The sequence below is a fragment of the Netta rufina genome, assembly GCF_964035555.1.
Source record: "Netta rufina genome assembly, chromosome: 6".
NCBI classification, from domain to species: domain Eukaryota; kingdom Metazoa; phylum Chordata; class Aves; order Anseriformes; family Anatidae; genus Netta; species Netta rufina.
The window spans coordinates 24,698,423-24,721,294 of record NC_140129.1 but is presented as its reverse complement, the minus strand read 5'-3'; the positions used below and the strand labels follow the sequence as shown (position 1 = coordinate 24,721,294).

At 40.1% G+C, this 22,872-nt stretch overlaps 1 protein-coding gene across 9 annotated transcripts in view; it reads left to right on the top strand.

Annotated features, from left to right (window-relative positions):
• Positions 1-22,872, top strand: part of KALRN (kalirin RhoGEF kinase) — a 493,218-nt gene that overhangs the window by 256,256 nt on the left and 214,090 nt on the right. For all 9 annotated transcript variants that reach the window (XR_014618580.1, XR_014618581.1, XM_084289498.1 and 6 more), the window contains exon 10: positions 10,472-10,594. Coding sequence is in view for 7 of the 9 variants with exons in the window: in XM_084289498.1 (XP_084145624.1) it covers positions 10,472-10,594 (123 nt within the window). In the remaining 2 variants the exon portion in view is untranslated. The remainder of the gene's footprint in view (positions 1-10,471; positions 10,595-22,872) is intronic.

The following is a 22,872-nucleotide window of genomic DNA, read 5'->3' as shown; positions in this document are numbered from 1 at the left end:
GTGACAGTTATTTTTGCCATGTAAGTCTGTGAAAAGGTAAGGAGTTAAGTTGGAGCTGCTTCCCCTCCTGAAGTGAGCAGCCCTCTTCCTCCATGGGAGGGCAGCATACATGGAGCAGGCAAGAATATTTTTGACTGTTGTACAGTTCTACGCTCATCTCAAGTCTCTTGGAGTGAGATAGGGGTGGAAATGGAAGAACAACACCCTTGCAAGGCCTGAAGCAGCAAGGAATGAGACTGCTAGAAAAGATAACAGTCTTGTTGGTGCTCAGGCCACAGCACTGCAGGAGATATTTAGGATGTCTTCACTTTGTCATGCTGTTAACTTTTGAACCCTTTTACAACTAATTCTTTTTGCACACTTGTGCATTAGAAGCTGCTAAGAAGAAGACAGCCAGGGAGAGTTTTTCTGGAGTGATTTCCAGTGCAGGAGATGTTGATGAACAAGGGATTGTGTTGCAGGGACAGACATGGCTGGCCAAACTCTTACGGTCCTGCTTCCAGATGGGTTTGTAAACATAGAGTAGCTATGGGTGTTGGAAGCAGTGAGGAGTCTGGAGTCTCCGCGTGTATTTTCACTTATTGAGGACGTTCTGGTACCTATTTGTCTCTTTTATATTTGTTGTCCCATATTTCAGTAGTTGTATAATTTACTGAAGTACATTCATTAGTATCAGCTGTGCTATGCAAGGCTGTCACTACTATAAAGAGCAGAACATGGATGTCCTGCTTTTGGCAAAACAGTATTTTATTTTTTTAACCACTGAGGTTATATTTTGTTGTTAAAATGAGAAACTGTGCAGAGGTGAACCTTTCACATAGTGTCCAGGAAACTCATAAAAACACCTACGATCTGATTTCATGGGGACTTGTTTTTCTGGTTGAATGTAGACAAGGGAATAGAAGAAGTTTTTTTAATGTTGTAATTGGCTCTGCATTTAATCCTCCTTGTTAATTTAGTTGCTCTATGCAGCAGAATAATACTGATAGGTCTGTAAGGTTGCTTTTCCTTCCAAGGGTAAAAGGGACTGCATGGCTTTTCTTTTTGAAAAGACCTCTTTAATTATGTGGTGGTATTTGGAATAACTACAATTAGAGGAGAAAAGCAGGGAGTGATTAAAAAATCATACTTAATAGCAGCTGCATTAGTTCTTTGGCTTTTGAAAGAGATGCAGGCATGGCTTGATACATATTTACGAGATGCTGTTGTGGTGAAAAGGAAGGGCAAAATGGAGATGACAAACTTCTGAGTGACTTCAGGAAAGGTTGTCTGTTGTATCATTTTGAGAGTGACCTTCATTGACAAAAGACTGAGGAAGTATCAAAATTTGTATTTGTTGTCCAGTCCTAACACCCAGTCCTAAGAGTATGTTAATCAGTGTAGCTCTGATGACTCAATTACACCTTCTCTACAAAAAGTAAAAAAAAAAAAAAAAAAAAAAAAAAAAAAATCAACAACAAAAGAACAGAATCCCCAGACCTCAGATTGCTTCATTTGTGTGATAGCAGAATGCACCAATTAGGTCTCAAGCCAATTTGAAAGAAGTAACATGTATGACCACCTAAGATGAATCAAATAAAGACAAAGCTGGTTGGCTGGCACATTATTTTCTGAAGATGAATTAGTTATGGACATATAAATAGGTCAAGCTACGGTGTTTCAGATTTTATAGATATATGTTCAGCAATTAGGTATTTATACTGCAGTGAATTTGGAGCAATTTTCAGCTGATTTTATAGCCTTGCTTTCAAATTGATTGTCTGCTTATTTGTGTGTAGCAGCCATGATGTTTTTTGCTATTTATGATATTTTAGTGTGTTCAAGTATTGGAAAAGGTTTCTAGAATCCCAACCAGATTTAGAGCCACATATTGCTAGAGGCTGCAAAAACTTAAAATAAAGGCAGCTTTCACTCCAAACACTTTCTCTGTCAGCCTCACTTGTTTTGACTGTAAGTGTGGTTAATGTCATTTTACAAATGAGAATGGAGGCAGGGAAGTTGAGTCATTTGCTGAACTGCAGTGCTGGGCATTGAACCAAATTGCTTAAATTCCAGTCTACTTTTGATATGAAATCCTTGTTGCTTTTTGCTTATTTCTTAAAGCTCTCAAATGATTTGGCATGATTAGCCAAACAGAGTGAGCAGAGTAAGGCACTGTTCCCTTCCTCCACGACAAAACTCCATTAGCAGAGCTGTATCTGTACATTAGGAGTGCACTTATCCACATTAGCCTATATGCAGCTTGTAACATGCTGTCAGAGGAACTAAATTTGTTCAGAAGTTGCTAAATGGGACATAGAATGTGGGGTTGAAGTGTGTGTTTGGAGGCTTGGATTCTGCTGGATGAATAATTAGCCCCTGCCTATCTTTTACAAACATGGAGTCTTTATCAATATTTACTGAAGTCAGTTGAAATTTTGCTGAGGATTTTGGTGGGAGCAAGATCTAAGTTTTAGTGTCAGATTTAGATATTTCTGAATTTAAAAATAATGGCATGAGAGCCAAAATTATGGTTCCACTTTTAAAAATGAGGCATGATCAAACTTTATTTCTCTTTAAAAAAAATGTTTTTAAAGATACTGTATCACTAATGTAAAATTATAATGAAAGAGGTGGAAAAAAGGAGCTCTGTTTTAATTGGGATGGAGAAACCACAAGTGCAATGGCTGACTTTTGTTTAGGGTTTTATTATAAACCATTAATAATGGCAGGAAAAGCCAGAGGATAAGTTCCTTTGTATTTTGGTGTATTTTCTCAGCTAGACCTTTACTTGACATTACCCTGCTGTGACAGGGCCAGGGACAGGAGAGAAAAGAAATCTATTTTCAGCTATGATTTGGAATGCAACAAAGAAACTATGTTTTAATTGAAATCAGACTTGGTGTGCATTTTAGTCATTAAAGAGGATTAGGATATATTAAGTCTCCTTGAGTCGTTGTGGGTTTGGGAGAACTTTTTTTTTTTTTTTTTTAATTTTCTTCTGATTCTTGGTGTTTGTTCTTTCTTTACTGGTGCTGACACAAAATTCTCCTGGAGGGCCTGGTAGCAGACCAGGGGTTGGGCTGCCCATGCCAGCCTGCACGGAACGATGTTATCCAGGAGCAGATATAATTGCAGTGGACAGAAGTTGACAGTCACACAGTGGCTACCGCCTTCACAGAGATGCAGCGCTCCCCCTGGCAAATGTGTATATTTTATCCTCGGAGGCCTTTTCCTTTTACCTCCCAAGGAAGGAGTGGTTTGTGGGTATCCTGAGAACACATATACTTTGAATTGTATTGCTCATAAATCCACATATGCTGTGCAGTTTCTAGTACTTCTACTGTAAGAAAATGAGTTATCTTCTGCCACAACATTCTTTGTCATATCAGCAAATTCCAGCTCAGCCAGTAAGTGTTGTTAAATAGGCTTGTATGATTTTGAAGGGCTTTGACAGAAGAGATCAGATTTTGTTGCTGTGCAGTAGAACAAAACATTTACAATAATCTTTGGATATAAAGTCTCTATGAAAGCGCGATTTGAAACATGAACCCTTTAACTACACTTCCTGGTTACAAAATGCATGGTTGGCAAGGGCAGGGTTTTGAAATGGGGATTTCAGACAAACAAGGCCTTTGAGTTCCTGTTCATCATAGCACCTACTGAATAAGTAAAGATGATTTTTGATTCCTGAGTGGAGATGGCGAAAATACTTTAAAAACACAAGTTTTGAAGTGCCGTATAAATTCCTGGTATCCCACCAAAACTCTAATTATCCCAAAGTATCTCAACAGCAAGCAATAAAGTGTATATAGTGGCAACTTGATACAGTTTGGCTGTTTCTCACTGGCACGTTTAAGGCATAAGCCTAGTAGATTTTGGAGGCTTCATCCATGTGTTTAAAGTTAGGCAATGCTTATGCATCTGTTTGAAATGGGGCCTCATTTAAAGCAGGATAAATTGGGTGCACTTCATTGGAATTGCTTTGGAATTTATTACAACCCTGCTAAAGTTACCAAAGAGTTAATCTAAGCCCTTAAAGTTATGCTAGATTGGTACCATTTTAGCTGAGATCGAGATCTGACTCTTAACTCCTTAAAATGGAAAACGGTATCATTTATTTTCAGTTTTCAGAGTAACCCAGTTTGACTCACTATGGCAACAACAGTGGGACATAGAGTAACAAAGAGTAATCGTTCCCTCAGCCAAGGCACTTCTTCAACAGGTCATCTTGCTCAGGAGCAATAAAACCGTTCAGAACAGGTCTGGGTCAAATGCAGAAGTCAGGATGCCCCATCACTGCTACCACAGCACACTGCAGCTTATTCATGTGTGTTTAATCAGCAGCTTATGCTCCTCATCTCCTTCCTGTGTAGGAGCAGGGTAGGGTTCTACCATCAGTTATTTCACAGAATAACAGAATGCTTTGGGTTGGAAGGGGCCTTAAATATCGTCTAATTCCACCTCACGTGTTTTCCATGTGGTTTTTTTTGTTGTTGTTTGTTTGGTTTGGTTTGTTTTTTTTTTGAGCCTCTTTGTTCTTCTCCAAGTCTCTCTCATTTCATCTTCATTCCTTGCTGCTAAAAGAAATATAATTTAAAAGAATGCAAAAACACAATTTTTCAACTAACTTCACCAACAGAAATGGTTCCTGAAAGAAAGTAACAGATTCACTACTCCTTTCACAGTTTGTATCACTGTAAAATAGGATCAGAGCATGAGGGTTTGCTAAGAATGAGTCATAGAATCATCTGCGTTGGAAAAGACATCCAAGATCAAGTCCAGCCATAAACTTGACCTACTGCATCCCATCACTAAATAATGTCCCTTAGCACCATGTCCACATGTCTCTTAAATGCTTCCAGGGATGGAGACTCAGTTGCTTCCCTGGGCCACTTGTTCCGATGCTTGATCACGCTCTGTGAAAAAATTCTTCCTAATATCTAATCTAAACCTCCCCTGGTGCAACCTGAAACCTTGAGTCCCACCACTCATCACCTGAGAAAAGAGACTGGATTCCAATGAGTTTTTAACTTAAAGTCAAATAAAGTTATGAGATGCTTCTTAGTTTTCACTCTTACGAATTAGGAAAGATACCTATGGATAGAGTTTGCATTTTCTAAGAGCTGCATTGAGCTGTCTGCTCTTTAAAAATAGTGTCCAACTCTTTTTTTTTTTTTTTTAATTTAAAAATCAAATTTAGCTTTTTAAGCTATTAAAAGAATTGACCTTAACTTCACTAATGCAATCATCTCGCCATATTCCCATCATACAAATTAGCCTAGAGGAAGAACAATTATCATCCTAGAACTTTCTTTAATTATTCCCTGATTGCTTCTTCAACCTTCTTCCTTTAAAATCATTCTTCCACTTCTTTCTTGTCATCCTACTCTGTCTTCCTACTTTGTCTTGTAGAAACTATCACCATTCCCTGCAAATGGAGTGTCCAGTACATTTTTCCACAACCTCACCTGTGTGTTATTTATTTTGTCAGTATGCCGCAGGACTTGACATAGGCAAGAGTTTTGCATCAGCAAAATGCACTATCGAGGGGCCTCTGGAAGAGTTTCTCTTCAGAACACGGGCTTCCTGATGCTGTGCTCAGATAAAACCTATACGAATTGTCACTCTTGTTCTTTCTGAAGTTACACAGATCATTCATAAAGGGACAGTTACAGCTATTCTTCCTCCAGGTAGCATTTTGAGTCTTGTGATTATCCAGCCATATAATGACTGTAATAGCTAGCACAGTCAGCCCGCTGTAATTGTGCTGGAATTTTATTTAATTTTCTTGGTGACCTGAGTTTGCTGTTTATTTTGTTGGGTGTGTAATTTTGCCCCTGAGGACAAAAGAGAGACAGGACATTCACATCATTATAGAAATAAAATAATGCTCCTACCACTTTTGATCTTAAATTAGGTGACATGTAGAAAGAGAGATTAGCACCGTGTTTTTAACATACGTGTGTATCCAGCAGCATTCCCACCAATAGATGTTGCTGACGTCAGATGTGCTTCTTGAACATTTGGTTTGTGTTCTCCTTCTGTTAAACAGGCTTTTAGGAAACAATTCATGATTTTGAGCCTAATGCTGTATAAACTTTTACTAGCTGGGAATTAAGCACAGTTATGAATCCCCATCCAGAAAAGAAATGGGGTCCCTTTCTCATCTCCCAGCCTCGCATGCACTCTTTCTGGAGTCCTTTGGAAGCTACGAAGGCACGTAAGAGTAAAGAGTAACTCTATTATACCCTGTTGGCATCTTTTGGATTGGGTGGATTAACAGCAGAAACAAAGCTACCCCAATCCACTCTCCAAGAGCAATGGGGTCAGTAAAGTCTGGGATGTGCATCTGCCATGGAAGGAGATAAAGTACCATAGTATTCTCCAGCCTTCTAAGATATCTGTGAGTTATAAAGTTTCCTAGGTGATTCTGGTGGCATGCTTGGAGATGCCTTAGGCTTGGAACTCAGCATGTTTTCATTAACATAGTAGTGTTGTCTGATGGACAGTGGCCTGGACTGGAAAACACCCTCTGACCAGGAAGTGTCCCCACAGTGGTTAGCCTGAATGTACATTGCAGTCATGCAGGATTCGACTTTACTCTGCTAGAAGCTGCAAAGCAGGAGGGAGGTCCTGGCCCCTGCTTCAGGCAGCTTTCAGAGTAGTAGTAGTACAGTGGTAAATGCATAATGAAAAGAGCGTTGACATATACTGGAGTTGCAGAGTATTTTTTGTTTCAAGAAACGCCCCAGATGATGGACCTGTCTGGAGTGCAGGATTGTAATGCCAGCCAATTCATGACCTACAGCCTTTTTCTAGCTGTTTTAAGAAAAAAATAGCTTGGCAATAAAGGATAGTTATGAAATTTGAAGATGTAATTTGGAAAACACTCTTAACTGCCTTTTTAACAGCATCTTCAAGCTGTTTAAGTTTTTAAGGAGTAATTAAATTATTTGAACTAAGCCACCATAAATTCAATGGCTAACTATATCTCAGGATATAAATTTTCAGCAGTAGAGTAAGTTAAAAAGTCCATGCTTTCAATTAAAATGTTAATGTTTATCTTGAATTATTACACAGTTATGCTGCTTCTAAAAATGTTTCCTTTTTTCCGCATAAGGGAGAAAGTCTCCAAACCCACTGACAGGTAAATGTTTAAAAGAGCTGGTGATTTCAGGTTTATGACCTTTCGGAGCTGTTCCTGTGTTTGCTGTAGATAATTGCTCAACATTTCTCATTGTTTTCTCTGGAAGTAAGTGCTGCTGTACCTGTCTTTTTCTTGTACCTGATTTATGTTCTTGTTGTAGCTTTGCTCTGTTATTCCATATCACAGCTCCTCATTTAGTGCAAACTTTCCGTGCCTCATAGGATGGAAGCAAAGATGCGATATTCTCCCTGCTTGCCAAGTATTGTGAGCTTATTAGAGGGCAAATGCTTTAATGCTGAGGATTGTTTTAACAGTTAGGGCTGACAGATTCACAGAGCCTTGAACTAAGATCCTGTCTTATGCCAACTTCCTGGGACATCTCAGCGATTCATTTTGTCTCTTAATCTCTCTCTCTCTTTTTTTTTTTTTTTTTTTTCTTTTCACTCTAAGCAAAAGAATGATAGGATTCACATATCTGACAATGGCTGCAAAATCAAATACATTGATGCCTGGAGTTGCTAAATATGCTATTGTGAGTTTCAGAGCCACAGAAAACATTGTTAAGCAAGTTACTCTTTAAAGTCGTGATTTTTTTTTTCTTGTAGGAATCATGGCAGAACTAGAATTTGTGGAGCAATTAGAACTCTTTAAAGAGCAGGTAGGGTCTGGGAAATCTGAAATGTGGCACCATCAGCAGAGAAATGGCATAGGAAAGAGGTAGTCAAACAGGGTGTTACACTCAGTGTCATTAGGGGATGGTGTATAGATTTTTATCTTGTCTTTCCACCTAGTACCGATTTGTTAAGTGGCTGTAAGATTTTATCACCTCAGAGCTTAGGGATATGGTTTAGTGGAGGGCTGTTAGCGTTAGGTCAGAGGTTGGACTCGATGACCTTGAGGTCTCTTCCAACCTAGAAAATTCTGTGATTCTGTGATTCTGTAATCTCATGAACTAAAGGATTTGCAAACCTAATCAATATTTGAATAGAAGACTTCAGTGGGAAGCTTTCATGTTACAGGAAGGATTTGGTGAATCACCTTCTGCATCAGCACCATGGAATAACTGCCCAAATGCAACATGAGACTTTGTGGCAGTTGTCAGTTTCTGGTTGAGACCTGGAACAAAGGTTGATTCCCTGTGGATTAATGTACTAGCACTTTTGTTTGTTTTTGTTGAGAGAAAGCATCCATATTTGGACCAGTACTCTGATCTAGATTCATTGTTTCTGTTGTCATCTTTGTTTAAAGTAAGCATCACATGTTGTATTACTTGTTTTGAGTTGCAGCATGTACTGAAACATCCCTTTATAAAATAAAAGCAGAGATCTCTGTCAACAGTCATCGAACAGTGACTAAAGCGACCTAAGCTAACATTGATTGGGTTGAAAATTTAACTATTATGTGGGCACTACTTTTATGCTATAAACATGAAAAAGTCTTCAGAATAATTTTGGGGGGAATTACAGTGCACGGCTGTCAAAGATTAATGGATAGAAAGCATGCATACTTCATATAAAGCATTGTTTAAATTAAAGCTATTTGCAATTTTAAAAATCATATTTTAAAATTAGTCCTCATCAGATATATTTTTTCCAGAATTTAGTTTTTCTCTGTTTCCATTTTTAACAGATAAGTTGAAAACTCCTGACAAGAGGAAGGAGGATGTTAACAGAATTATTTGCAGACTGTTAATGACACAGATGCTAGAAGGCCACTCTCCAATACCTAATGTTATTACAAATAACATACACATTCCTGGTCAAGAATATATTGTAGCCTTAGCAGACCAGCTGGCACGTGGCTGCCAAAGTTTGAAGGGATGTATTTGGGACTCTATATTGAGAGCAACCGGGAGCTGAACTGATCAGAGAAAGGGAAGCAGGAAGCGGTGACTGAGCTGCTAACACGCCTGGTTCTGCTTCTTCATCTCCACAGTGATGCTTGTGCCAAATCCATGTTGTTCTAGCAGGGCCTGAAGTGTTGTGATACCCCACTTTGTGAAGTGCTTCGTACTGTGAATGAAAAATACCTTGTAAGCACAAAATACTGATTAAAAGAGTGCTTTTACCAGCAAAGAAATGGGAGTGAAAAACAAGTATATGCATATAAATTTTTGTTTGTACTTGGAACTTTTTATTTATTTATTTATTTTATTTATTAAAATATACTTGGGGTCTAAAGTACAGGTTGAAAGCCAAGTTGTATTCTCTACAACCAAGCCATCAAATAGCTCTGCTTGCCTAAAAGAGGAAAAAACCACATCTTCAACTTTTCCCCTCGTAGGTTTCTAGGCTTTGTCAATAATATCTGCTCCTTTATCAGCCCCGCATACAACACACAGCTCCTCACACAGCAGCTTTCTCCTGTCCAGTTCTGTGCCCCAGTAGCAGAGCCCCTCTCAGGCCAAGCTGGCACGGCTCCTGCAGCCCCTGGCCACCATTGCTGGGACCTGTGGTTGCAACCAGTACTGATCTATTACTGTCATACTCTTAGCCTCTGTGTATTGAGGAAGGGTGGAGATCACATCCTGAAATTTCCCAAGATGACAGCATCAAACACTGTTTTTGAGGTATTGCAGCTTGTAGTGGACCCTGAACAGATTTAATCCAAATTTCAGTGGCTTAATAACAGAATTGTGCCAGTGTTGTTGTGTGAAGGAGCTCCAAATGGATGGCAGTCATACAGTTGATCTATTTTTAAAAGAAAATCTTCTTTAGCTCTCAGTATACCAGATTTGCCACTTTACTTTTCCATAGGGTTCAGTTACATTTGGAACTGGAAACCTGATAAGAGTTGAAAGGTGCATTCAGTCAATGTTCTGTGGCCTGCAGTGAAGGATTCTTAACCTTTTCATTCTACTTACTCTGATTTTTTCTCCCCATTTCAAAATCAATTTGAATTGATCCCTCCATCACGCTTTTGGACTCATTTAAGATGCTTCCTATTGGAATCTGCTCTTTATGTGAAATCTGCTATCTCTGTTTTTTGGTTTACACAGGGAGCTTTAAGGGGAGGATGCTTACTGCAAAAGATTCCAGATTTCTGACCTCCTTTCCCCAAAATTCATTTATGGGAAAGTAAATACTTAATATCTGTCAGGCTCAAATAACTAAGCTACACTTCAAAACAAATTGAATAGTAAAAATACAATAATCCTAATTTACCAGTAAGATCTATAAACATTTATCTTCTATCTTATTGGAATGGATCTTGACAGATCTCCATGTGTTTAGCTACTGCAAACATAAAGCTATAGCTCTGCAGCTGTTTTATCCTCACCCCAACAATTGCTCTGTGCTGCTGAGACAGGAGAGGTAATTGGATGCTCTTCTTTTTTGACAGGTACTGGACTGGATTGAAAATCACGGGGAAGCCTTTCTGAGTAAACACACAGGAGTTGGGAAGTCTCTACATAGAGCACGTGCACTGCAGAAAAGACATGATGATTTTGAAGAGGTAGCACAGGTAAGAGTCTGAATCAAAGACTTCTGCTTTCTGGCTTGATTTTTGTTACTTCTCTCATACAATAAGAAAAAATCTACTGGAGTTTTAGGGGCCTGGTAAATTCACACTGCTCTCTTCAAACACTGGGAGCTGAACAGGATCCTTGCGCAGTTTATATGTTACGTGTAGTAGCAGCAGCAATTACAATTAGAAAATCACCGCAGTGGGTGGGTCTGTGCAAGTACAGCCTGTTGCCTAGAAAGATTTTTGTTTATTTTTTTTCCAGAATTAGAGGATAGCTGTTATTGTTGTTACAGGATCTTCCTCATAGCACAGGGCAAGCAAAGCATGACGAGGAATTTTGGTATGAAGCCAAAATTCCGGCCTGAAAGCCCGTAATTTTCCTTGAAGCATGCTCATAGCAGATGTTTAAACATACAACTAGCCTTTACTTACAGAATTAAAATGAAGAAGGAAACTTGATAAGTTCTTCCAGGGACCAATTTTTTATATTTATTCTTTCAATAAAAAAAATATCTTATGGCCAGAAATTATCCAGTCTCAGTTCTGCCTGCTAGATCATGTTACACTTTTTGCTTTAGATTGAAGCATCATCTGTCAGAAATTGGTCTCCTATGAAGGTACTCCTGCACTGGGTATTTTAGATAAAATTCTGATTGATACATTCTTTTTTATGTAGAGGAAATGCTTTGATTTCCTGATGAACACAGGCTGGTTATTGCTCAAATATTTCACTGCGGCATAAGACAACAATGTTTTAGACTTTGGTTTCATTTTTCTATGGTAACTTTCCCATGTGTTGGCCTACTTTAGTTTTAGATGGTTCCAGCGACAGGGACGTAACTCTTTCACTGTGCTCCAAGGGAAATTATTTCACTGCCTGACAGCAGCTACTGGCAGACTGGCAGGATTATTATTATTTTTTCTCTCCCTGATATTCAGGATATATATATACATATATATAAATTGTTGTTTATATCCCTTTAGTCTTGGTTATCTCGCTTAAGGAGGTAAATGCCAAGGAAGGAGATAAAATAACAGCCCTGCAATATCTGTTGAATGTTATCATGTCTTCTCCTAAGTGCCTCTTATCTACGTTAAGCATATTTAAATCTGCTAACATGTTCTTATTAAATGCTCTTTTGTTAACTATTTGCTTGAATCCATTCAGTTTGCCGACATCCTTCTTTTAATTAGACCTTCAGCTATCAATGTAATACTCATATTCCTTGGCTTGATAGTGAATTTCAGTGTTACCTTTCGGCTGTGATGAGGTATCTTTGCATGCCACTGACAAATCACGCAGTCTGAAAGCAGCAGTTCTAGATTGCTGGATCTCTAAAATTTTATAGGACCTTCTGTGGATTTAAAATTTATGACAATAGATTTGAAATTCTAGAGTTAACTTACGCAAATGGATTAAAATAGGCCTTAGGCTGGAGGCTGCAAACCACAGTCTTACAGGGCCCATCCAAAATCAGGAGTTAGTGGGAGGTTTCATCCTGAAATCAACATAAGGTGCCTTCCCAAAGATGTGTTTAAGTCAGATAGCCATTACATTACATTACATACACAGAAACTGAAACTAGGTGATCTGGTATCTTTTGTGGCATTAATATTCTCTGAATCTTCCTGTCTGCAGCGTGACACTGGAATGCGAGGCTGGCAAATGGACATGGGGACATGTGCTGGGGGAAGTGAAAGGAATCTCAGGCTTTATCCCAGGTCAAGGACTTGAGAATATAATACTGTTTGCTTTCAAAAGAGTAATAGCAAGGGTAACAGGAAGGGCCATAAATTTATCACACCTGGAGTTCTCCTGCAGAAGCTTTTCATGAGGTCAATTTTGTGTTGAGGAATAAATCTCCTCTCCACTCTGACTATTACCAGTTTTTACTCTTCCTGATTCCCTTCCTCCTGATGCTTAACTCTTTATAGTTGGTCTATAATTAATTAATTTTAACTTTTTTTTTTTTTTTCCTAATAATAGTGAATAACTTTGTCGTGGCTAAGATGGGTAACTGGTATTGCTTATTCCTGATATAGCCACATAACAAAGCACACATGCTAAGATCCTGAAACAAAAGACTGAATAGTATGCTCACTCCCCTCATCAGGATGTCAATTATTGTCTGCTAATGATTTTATATATATATATATATATATATTTAACTGCAATACTGACATACCTGGTGAGACTGACAGTACAAGTCTTCTTGCTTCTGGCAGTTCTCTGAAAATAACACATAGTCTGCCATACAGTATAAATTTATTCTTCAACATCTACTTTCTTTTGGCTCTGATATATTTGTTCTTATCTCCTACTGTTTGAGGAAGGTATTTGCAAAGGTCAAGCTAAAAGCAATTTTCATGAGTTTTTGTGGTATTTGCAACAGTGGACAAAAAGTTCATGTTTTTGAATGCTGCCTAGCTGCAAGTAAAGAAGAGAATTATATCTGGGATTGCTGTGCTGAGAAATGCTCTGATTGACTGACCTGCCAAGGCACTAGATTGAGAGGTGGAATGTATTCCCTCTATGTCTGATTAGAAACCTCACAGATTTATAAATCTGGATGTAATGATCCAATCAGGCATGGCCCAAATAGATCACCTTCCTGCATACAGCTGCACTTGGAAAATGTCAGTGATTTTCGAGTGGTGCATTATGGGCAATAGGAAATACAATTTGGGGTCCCTTTCTCTCATAACTAGACAATGCTCTAGCATTTTTTTCTCATCGTATTTATTCTACACAGGATGCACAGATGGGAAATGTTTGAATTTGAATGAGTTCCTGGGAGGGAGGTTTTTATCTTGAGTATACCTGGGACTGTTTCTCTGCCAGTGCTGATGCTGGTCTCTGGCTGCAGCTTGATAATGCCAGCTTTAGGCACTGTGCCTCCTGCACAGAGAAACTGAGCAGTTGGGCATTAATGGCAAGATAGGTATCAAGGTAACCATCAACAAATAAACACCACTCTGTAGATGTAGCTGTTCGTGCAATGACAGCTTGTCTCAGATTACTTTGTGTGAATCAAATAACCCTCATTCAGCCAATTAAGATTGTAAATCCAGGGACAATTTCATTTTAGACTTTCTAGCTTTTACTTATTCAGAGCGTTTACCTGAAAACCGGTGGAAAAATTGTGTTAACTGGGTTGTGCTCCCCAAGTCTCCCAGCACTTGAGCACTATTGAGTTGAGCTCTACGTGTTGGAAACCCTTCTTCTCTTCTCTGTATATGAGAGGGGCTGCTGTACATGAGAGAGGGGCCACAGATCATTCTCCCTTCTGTTATTCCTGGCAATTGGATGTTAAGGTGGCTTTGTCATCCTTCTCTGCTCACAAAGAGCATCGCTGCATTTGTGCTGGCAGGGAATTTGGAAAGATGGTGGGGAAACACCTCTGGCTATGCGGCACTCCGCTGCCGCAGGACCGAGTGGTTTGTGATTCGAATGATCTGCAAAAAAATGTGCCTGTAGTCCTTCTGCGTTTGTCCGCTTTTCTATCAGGCAGGTTTATCTGCATTTTTAGCAGGAGGAGGCCCACCAGTATGTACTTCAGCCTGCAGATGGCACTCGCTGTGCATTTTAAAAGCTTTCAGTTCAACTACCGGTAAACAGCGGGTGTTTCTAATCCAAACTAACCGAACGTTGTACCAAAGTGAAATGAAGCAGAAGTAGAAGCTGGCTCACACGCTGTCCCCTTGGTGTTCTCCCTCTCCTGCCAAACCCCGCGTTGTTTGGGGTCACCCAGACAAACAACCTGCCTGGATTCTGTAAATGCAGAGCTGGGCGGTCTGTGCTCTCATGCAAGGTGGTGCTTATTTGCATTTGGAGGATAAGCTGCTCTCAGGTCTATGGAGATGCTTTCAAGCCTCTTGAACTGCACTGTACTCACAGCTACAGCTGAGTTTTGTATTTAGTACCTGAAAGATCTACAGGCTCCATTTTGCCAAGGTGCAGTGGGCTATTCTTGAATTATGGAAGTGGAGAGCTAGGTAAAACATGGGCAAAATTGGAAGCAAAAGTGCTGAGCTCTGCAGTATGCTATTTGGGAAGCTAATTGGTGTTCCGGTTCTTGGGTGTCTATGCTCGCTTTCCTCCAAAAGAACTTTTGGGAGATGATTAAACACTGAACACAGGTTTTGAACCATCAAAGCTAAACTTACATGTATGTAAATGTGTATAGTTCCTTTAAGAATCCCTTTCTTCTGTATTTTTCTGAGGGAGATAAAGGTATTTCCTGCAAGAAAAGAGTTTCAAATGAGAACTAAAAAGCCAGTGGCTTATATCCTCAAAAATTAGGTGATGTTCTTCATCTGAGATGCAATTTGTACTCTGGTGATCCTGTCTTGAGTCTCCCCTTCCTTCATAGTTCTATTTCCCAGATGCCATCAGTTCAGAGTTTTCAAATGGCTCTTGGAGATAAAAAGATCTTTAAGTGTAAATATGTTGAATAATATGATTATAGTGTTTGTCCTGTGAAATATCCAATGGTTTCAGTAAGAATATCCACTGTGGGTAAAAAAAAAAAAAAAAAAAAAAAAAAGGTATTCTGTGATCTTTCAGTCCCATGTAGTTTTACTTGAACTGCTTTAAAACTAAGTGAGGTAATGGAATAGTCAGGCCAAACTGAATTGCAAACAGCTACTTGTTTGGCCTTCAGGATAAAAACCTAGCGCTTTCCTATACAGATTCCAGCTCTGCTGGATGTCATTGTTCTAAAGTTTGGCATGAAGTTCAGTGCTGATGTAAAACAGCTAGGCATAAATGAGGAGCCCAGGTTGATAATGAGCACTTAGGGAGCATTGTCCCAGGGTGATTTTTTTTTATTATTATTATTAGTTGTTTTTTTTTAATTTTGTGACCTACCTGGTTGTTGAATGGAATAGCTCACCAGGCATGCTGGATTTCTCCCTTTGTGTTGGGTGACTAAAATACAGTGTAGGATGAAATATTAGTCCAAAACAGGGAGAAAGCAGGCAATTAAACCTGGTAAGAACTATGCTCAAAGTTTGCAGTATAACTGTAGTTTCAATAATGCCAAATGCTTTTATAAAAAATAAAATTAAAATAAAATAAAATAAAACAATAATGAGAAAGGCAAGAGAAACTCAGCTCCATTTATATCTTCTTCATCACCCTTTGCATGGTCATGAGCAAGCTCTGAAGCTATAATGCAGTTTCCTGTTCACTTCATTTATGCAAATGTATACATTTCTACACAAAGAGGAAAAAATGCCCACTGGCAGCAGATTACACAAGCATGTGTGCTGTGGTGCAGAGCTCTGGGCTCCAGAACTCTTGGTTTCTTCTGGCTGGCAGCAGGCAGCATCTGGCAGTCATAGACAGCAGAGAAAAATGAAACAGTGCCTATGTATAGGTTGTATGGGAAGGTTATCTGGTGACTTGTGGATTTAAAACCTTCCAAGAACACAGTTAAAGAGCCAGGTAGTTTATCATGGAAGCAATAGTGTAACTCTGTGTGAATTCTAGCAGCTCCTGGTGACTCAGGACATACTTGAGCTGCAAGTGCAAAGATGCTGGAGCTGTTCTGCACAGAAAAGCTGGGAAGGACAGAGCCGTATAGCTGTGCTGGATGCACTCCTGTGCAAGCATGGGGACTCTGCTGCCAAACATGAGCCAGAAGAAGGCCATGTAACACGTGTGCTTCCCGAGGAAGTGTGATAGAGTAGGCTATCAGAGTAGGCTGTGGATGTGTCAGTACCATGCTCCGTTGAGTGGTCTAGACATGCCCATGGAGACCTCATTAGCAGAGGTTGCTGAAAGAGCTTCTTGGCTGATCTTCTGAGAGTTTGGATAGCAGAGTAATTGAATTGGTAGCCACCGGTACTTCACAAGTTCCCAAGTAATGAGAACTGTTTTTAGAGAGGCTCTGTAAGAGCAGAGAAATCTTCCTGGCAATTGCCTGAAGAGCTGTACTAAGTATGCCATGTCTCCGAGTTACATTTCAGTATATTGCTCATCGAGCTAGAGGTGATTTTCTTTCCTATTTCTTCCAAAATCACATGACAGATGGATCTTTTCCTTAAACTGCCTGGAGCTTGATTCAGAATCCAAATATTCCCTGTAAAATCTCAAGGATTGGTAACACAATACGTTTTTGACAGTTGCCAGGAGCTAGCTTCCTATAGCTGGTTTATTTGGGTAGGTTTATTTTTGGTTCTTTAAAATGTGTTCCTTTAGTTTGCCTATAAATGCAAAATACTGCTCCCTTGACAGACTGGCGGAACAATGAAGCTATTTAAGAAACATGTATTTTTAATTCTAGAAGCTCTAGAAATTTGAATTTCTATTGTGTGGGGATATCTTAGTTTTTGAACTCATTTCATTCAGAATAAGAAAACAGAGACAGAAAGAATTGCCTACAGAAGAAAAATTCTGGAAATTGTTTTTTTTTTCAGGCCCCTATATATATATTTTTAAAGATAACTTTGGAAAAATGTAACACTGTTGTATTGTATAACATGCATGCTAAAGATATGTTCAATGTTGTGCTGATGTCTTGACTGAATGAATGTACAGCTGAAATAAAAGCTGTTTACTATTGGAACTGCTAATGTACCACTGCTGTTTTGACAGCATTGTGTATGCTGGTGAAAATCATTGTCATCCAAAGGCTTTGGATCCCCTCTGATCATTCTCCCATGTGCTTTTCTTATTGGGTTACCAAACCGTGCCTATTGACTCAGGAAGATTAATTGCAGCAGTGTCCGAATCTCATTTGTAATGATGGTGGACTAGTACTCTTCAGTTCAATTTCTTGTAGCTATTGATAGCAGGGGGAATTCAAGGGGAAGAAGGTGACATTATGAATCCATCTGAGTTTTTACTTGCTGCTGCCTCCAGGCCAGCCTGTGGTGCTTGTGGGAGAATGGTACAGCATTAGCACAGCAGATGTGGCTAATCACAGATATACTGCTTTGCAGGTATTTGGTGATTTTATTTAGGTTAAGCAAATATCAAAGAGATGTATATTCAGTAATAAAGTAAAATAATTTTCAGGGGCAGGTTTTAGGTATTTATTATCATTGTGCAAATATTCTGGGAATAGACTAATGGGGTCCAATAGATCTGCTGCAGAAGATTTAGAACAATGTCACATTTCCAGTTTCAGAGAAACTGCTTGTAATAACTTGTGCTAAAGAGCAGAGAATCCCATTCAGTGGCTGATCTATTCTGTGGGAAAGTTGCTCTGCAGTCTGGTTGCTCTTCTCTTTACCTATCATAGGTCCAGATGAGGAATGTCCTCTTATTTCTCGTGTCAGGCATTTGAGTTGTCTGAGAACAGTTGCATTATGTGACTATTACCAACGTTTTATGTCAGTATTCTACCAAAATTTTATTGCATATAATCCTATTTTTTTTTAATTTGTTGCCCTGCAATAGAGTTCAGATCTCAGCTTCTCCTGCGTAGGAATAGAGGGATATCGGTGGATTTATATAAGTCTTTTAGAATAACATGTGTGTGAACAGGGGCAAAATCCTACTGTGTGTATAAATAACTTGTTGATTCAGTGCATGTAATAGAGTCATTAATATTGCCCTCCATAGCTGCTGTCTGTGAGGTCTGGCTTTGCATAACTGAGCCCCAGGAAAGCACTGGTTTGTGTCACTATGGAAATGGCATATGGTTTGAAGCATTTAGGCATCTTTGTTTAGTGTCTGCTTGAGAGCACAACCACATGCAAAAACACAGGTTCCTCTCCTGCCTCAGCCTTTGCGGAGGGAGGGAGGGAAGCTCTGAAGACTGACATGAGAAAAGCAAGCCGAATTGGACTTGTCATGTCACTGCATTTGAAATGAAGCTTGTTTGGGAGGAAGGAATTGCAGAATTTGTGAAAAGCCAGGAAGGGAGACAGGAGGTGTTTCTGACCTGTCAGTGAGCGTGTGCACGTGTTTGTCTGGCACGGTTGCCTATATTAGCATGCAGCTAATACAATAGAAGCCAGCATGTGCTGCAAAACAATGACAGTGTGCGTGCCCTATTAGCAAGCAACCCTCATTATTAGAGCGCTTTGTTCGATGCATAAGGCTTGTTTTTTCCATGCAACGTAGGTAACTCCTCATGACATTAGTGAGATGCGGAGCTAGGCAGAGAAGGGAGAACAGAGCTTGCTTCTGCCTCCCCCGGTGTGATATTAGTCCTCACTGCAAAAGTGCGCAGCACAAAAAGGTGGTCGTGACTCATTCCCATCAGGGAATTAACAGCACAGCCTTCGTGTTAAATGTGTCAACTTGAGAGCTGAGGTGAACGCACTGGATGCAGGGTGAAATGAAGGATGGTAGGGCATGGAGGTGGCTGCATGTGCTAGTTTTTGGCACCTGGTGCCTGGCTGCTTTGCCTGTGGCCAGGATCTGTATTGACAACCAGAATCAGGATTTGACAATGCCCACACATCAAAGTGGGGTGCAGGAAGGATTTGCAGTGCTCCCTGGTTTGACTCTGAAATAGATGCTACTGGAGGGGGGAGAAGTCTTATATGATTTCAGTGTCACTTTCTGTTGGCTCTGGGGTATATTTTAGGCTCCAAATAGACGTAACCAAATCCTTTTTAAAATCAGGGGTAGGTGTTTTCTCCCACCACAGAAATGGCTCAAAGAAATACCGCCCAGTCAGAAATGCATTCACGCCATTGCTGCCTCCTGTCATGGGGTGGCAAGCTGTCCCTCCCAGCTCCAGGCCCTTTCCAAAAGGATTTGAGGTTTTATCCCTGCAGGGTGCACACCAAGGGGTGGTCTCACTTCCCGCTGCACCGTTGTGCCCCAATGTGAGCTATGTGAGAGAGGAGGCAGCTATGTGAGAGAGGAGGCAGCCCCACAGCACAGCCAGGGCTGCAGCCACGTCAGCTGCTGGAATATCAGCCAACTCACCAGAGTGTGCGCTCCCCTCTGGGACTGGTAATTGGGTCACTGGGTCATGTAACCATTGTAAAATTAGTTTTTTTTATAATGGAATGTGAATGTGGGACAAGGAAGAAAGATGGCACAGCACAGAGCAGAAGTGGATTTGTGAGCTAGGACAGAGACACAAAAATAAGGAGATTATGTGGGGATGGGAATGGCAAGGGGAGTGTAAATTGCTGCTTGCCCCTGCAGGGTATGCCTCTGGGAGCAGGAGCAGGTGCCCAAATCCTGCTCCTTAGGGGCGGGCATGAAGCTGGGGCTCCAGGAGAGCAGGCAAAGAGAGGTCAAAGACAGCTCAAGGAGAATTTCTCTGATCTTTGATTTTGTCTAATATCATGTCCTGTCTTATCATTTTGGGACCTGGTTGGGATTTTTAGAGGAAAGGGGGTTGGGCAGGGAGAAGGAATGGTTTGGCAACATTAAGTAAAGAATAAACTAGAAAGCTCAGAATTTGGGCAAATTTTTATAGTAAAAAATAAAATAAAATAAATTGGCAGAAGTTGACTACAGAGGCAGTATCTCATATGGCTGCGGTGTTCTTGGAGATCTACTACATGCCAAAAATCAATACATTTTTATAGCACGGTTCTGTACCAGATCTCTCATTGTAAGTCATTATTAGGATATGTTTAGCTCAAATCATGTGTGGCCTTCTAATAAGAATCAGAAATTTAAAATGTTATATTTCTAAATCTTTGTTGTGATTATAAGTAGCCTGAATTGAATTTCACACAGTAGAACACATTGTTAAAATGTTCCCCATACAAATGCATTCTGACCAACATGAAAAATGTAGGTCCCTGTCTAAAACTTCTCTAAAGTATATGAATGTTGGGTGTTTTAAAAAAATAATTAAAAAAAAAAAGTTTATTTCTTCCAGGATAGTGAAAACTCATTTTCTTTTCCACATTACCAATATGCAGTACATCTCACTAGCTGTTAGAGAAGATCTTAATCCTTATAAGTTGTAGGGAAGACAATGCCCTTAGTCCATTTTTGCTTTCACAGCACACCTCTGAAGAACTAATTTGATGGGTAAGCTGTATGGACATTTCACGTCACTGAAATAACAGTGGTGAAAAATGGGCTTATAAATCTAATAAGATTCAGAGAATAGTTTCTACTCATTTGAAACAAATTCCTATGTGTAAACCGTGATGGAGAGCTGAATTAATGCTGACAGTGAAGAGATTCTGAATCCCTTTGGATCTCACTGACCTGCTCCTAAGGATGCTGAGCTGGAACAAGGAGGTGAAGTCAAAAGTTACCTCAGTTGTAATTGAAGCTGGGGAGGCTGGCTTATTCTTGTAGATAGAGAATAGAGAAACTTGCCATCAAATTATCTGAAGGCCAGAGAGCAGGGGGATGGGGACTGAGGTTATCTGAGAGATGGGCAGGTGGTGTGTTACCAGTCCTGCTCAAAGGGTATGTTGAGAAACCTTCCCCTTCTGCCAAATTGAAATGTCCAAATTGTCAGCAAAATAGAGGTGTTGACATTTTCTTCTCATCATGTTTTGTCTCTGGCAGGCAGTGTACCCAAGTGTGAGGTTTCCTCTGGATGGAAATGGCAATTTTTAAGTGCATCTTTGCTACAAGTCAGATTTGCCTGGGTGAATACAAGGGACCTAGGAGAGTACCAAAAGACTCCTTGCTTCCCTCTGGGTCTAGGGGGAATGTAGACAGCACTAGCATGTCACAGCAGCTCAGCTGCACCAGGAGATGCGGTGGCCTCGCTGAGAAAATCTCCCACACCACTCCCACCTGGGTGCGAGCACAGGAGCTGATGCAGTGTAGCATGTCAGGGAGGTAATCTGTGTTACAAAGGAGCAGCAGCAAAAATTTCATTAAATCTCTGCATCCCTCCAGAGGCAGCAGCAGCGCGCTGACCCTGCTGAAAGGCTGTGGCACATCTTTCGGCACGTTTTTTCTGTCCGTGTTGTTCACAAATATCCATTTGTTTGTCAGAGGTGGCCTTTAACTTATGGAAAAATAGAGTTGGCTGCAAATCTTGGGGTCCTGTGATGAATTCTTGTTAGACCTGTTTTTTTGCAGAAGCTTACGTTGCATGCATAAAAAATATAATTGTTACGTGACGTATATACAATACTGTGTTGTGGTCCAGCCTGCCTGGTCTCCGTATTTGTCTATATAGGATTTTGTAAGCTGGAAGCTCTGGGGAATTCAGGAGAGAGTTCTGCTGAATTTTCTTGTGTTAAACATTATCTCGTTCTATAAGCAGCCCCATCTTGTTCAAGACGTGCTGCAGGAAAAATGTATAACCTATCTCTACAGTGATAGAAAGAGAGGCACAGCTGAGGAAGTGGCTGTGGGGAAATAAATGTTTTGCTGCCTTATTTAAAACAGGTTTCATAAAAACCAAGACACTAGAAACAAAGCCAGAGAGTTTGCAGAATTCATGTCATAGCTTTATTTCCGCCTCTGTTTTCATGGCAGTAGTGCTGCCAGTTGGTTTTGGTACTGACTTTTCCCAGTGCTGCTGACAGTCTAAAGCCTTTTAATACTGTCATCACTGTTTCTTTGAAACCTCCAAATTGTGAGCATGATATTAAATCCAGAATGCCCGAAGTTATTTCAATTGAGAAGGCCAGCAGGACTTGATAAAGCTGTCATGATTGCACTCATGTCTGCAGGGCTCAGAAAAGACACAAGCTGAGCCTTTGGGACAGAAAACAATACCGTGTCCTCCCAGATTGCTCACCTCTGAGCTGCCACACGGCTGTCTTCCTCCACTCTCCTTCCCTTTTCCTTCCTATCATACAGAACTTGGGAGGCTTTGCTATGTACTGTCTGGGTTTGTTGATAATATTTATCATTTGAGAAGCTTTCAGAACACTCCGGTTTGCTCCTGACAGTTCGCTTTATTGTGCTCCCTTGTCATCTGTGCAAAACAAAATGCTTTTCTCACCTCTGTTGAGCTTTCTTCAAAGGCTCAGTTACCTCGCAGTCACTTCAGCAGCTCTCATTCATACTCTTTGCTAATCACTTGATTAACAAGTCATTTTGCAGTCATAATATTTCCTGGTACCCTCACCATTCTGCATAAAACTAACCGATACCAGATGTTAATTTTTGGCTGCAAGGCCAGTTTGGTTTCACGTCTGACCCCCGAACATTGTTCTGCTGTTCTTGTTGTCAGTTCCATGCTTCCATACTTCCACATGCCTGTTACTGTGCAAAGGTGTTCTCAAAGAGGAAGGTATCAAGCTGTTTTCATGCTAGGATAAAATTTGGCCAATAATTGTCCATTTCAGATATCTTCCACTCTTCTTGTACATCCCTCCATCCATAAAATATTGAAACAACAACGGGAGTATTTCATCATCTCGTT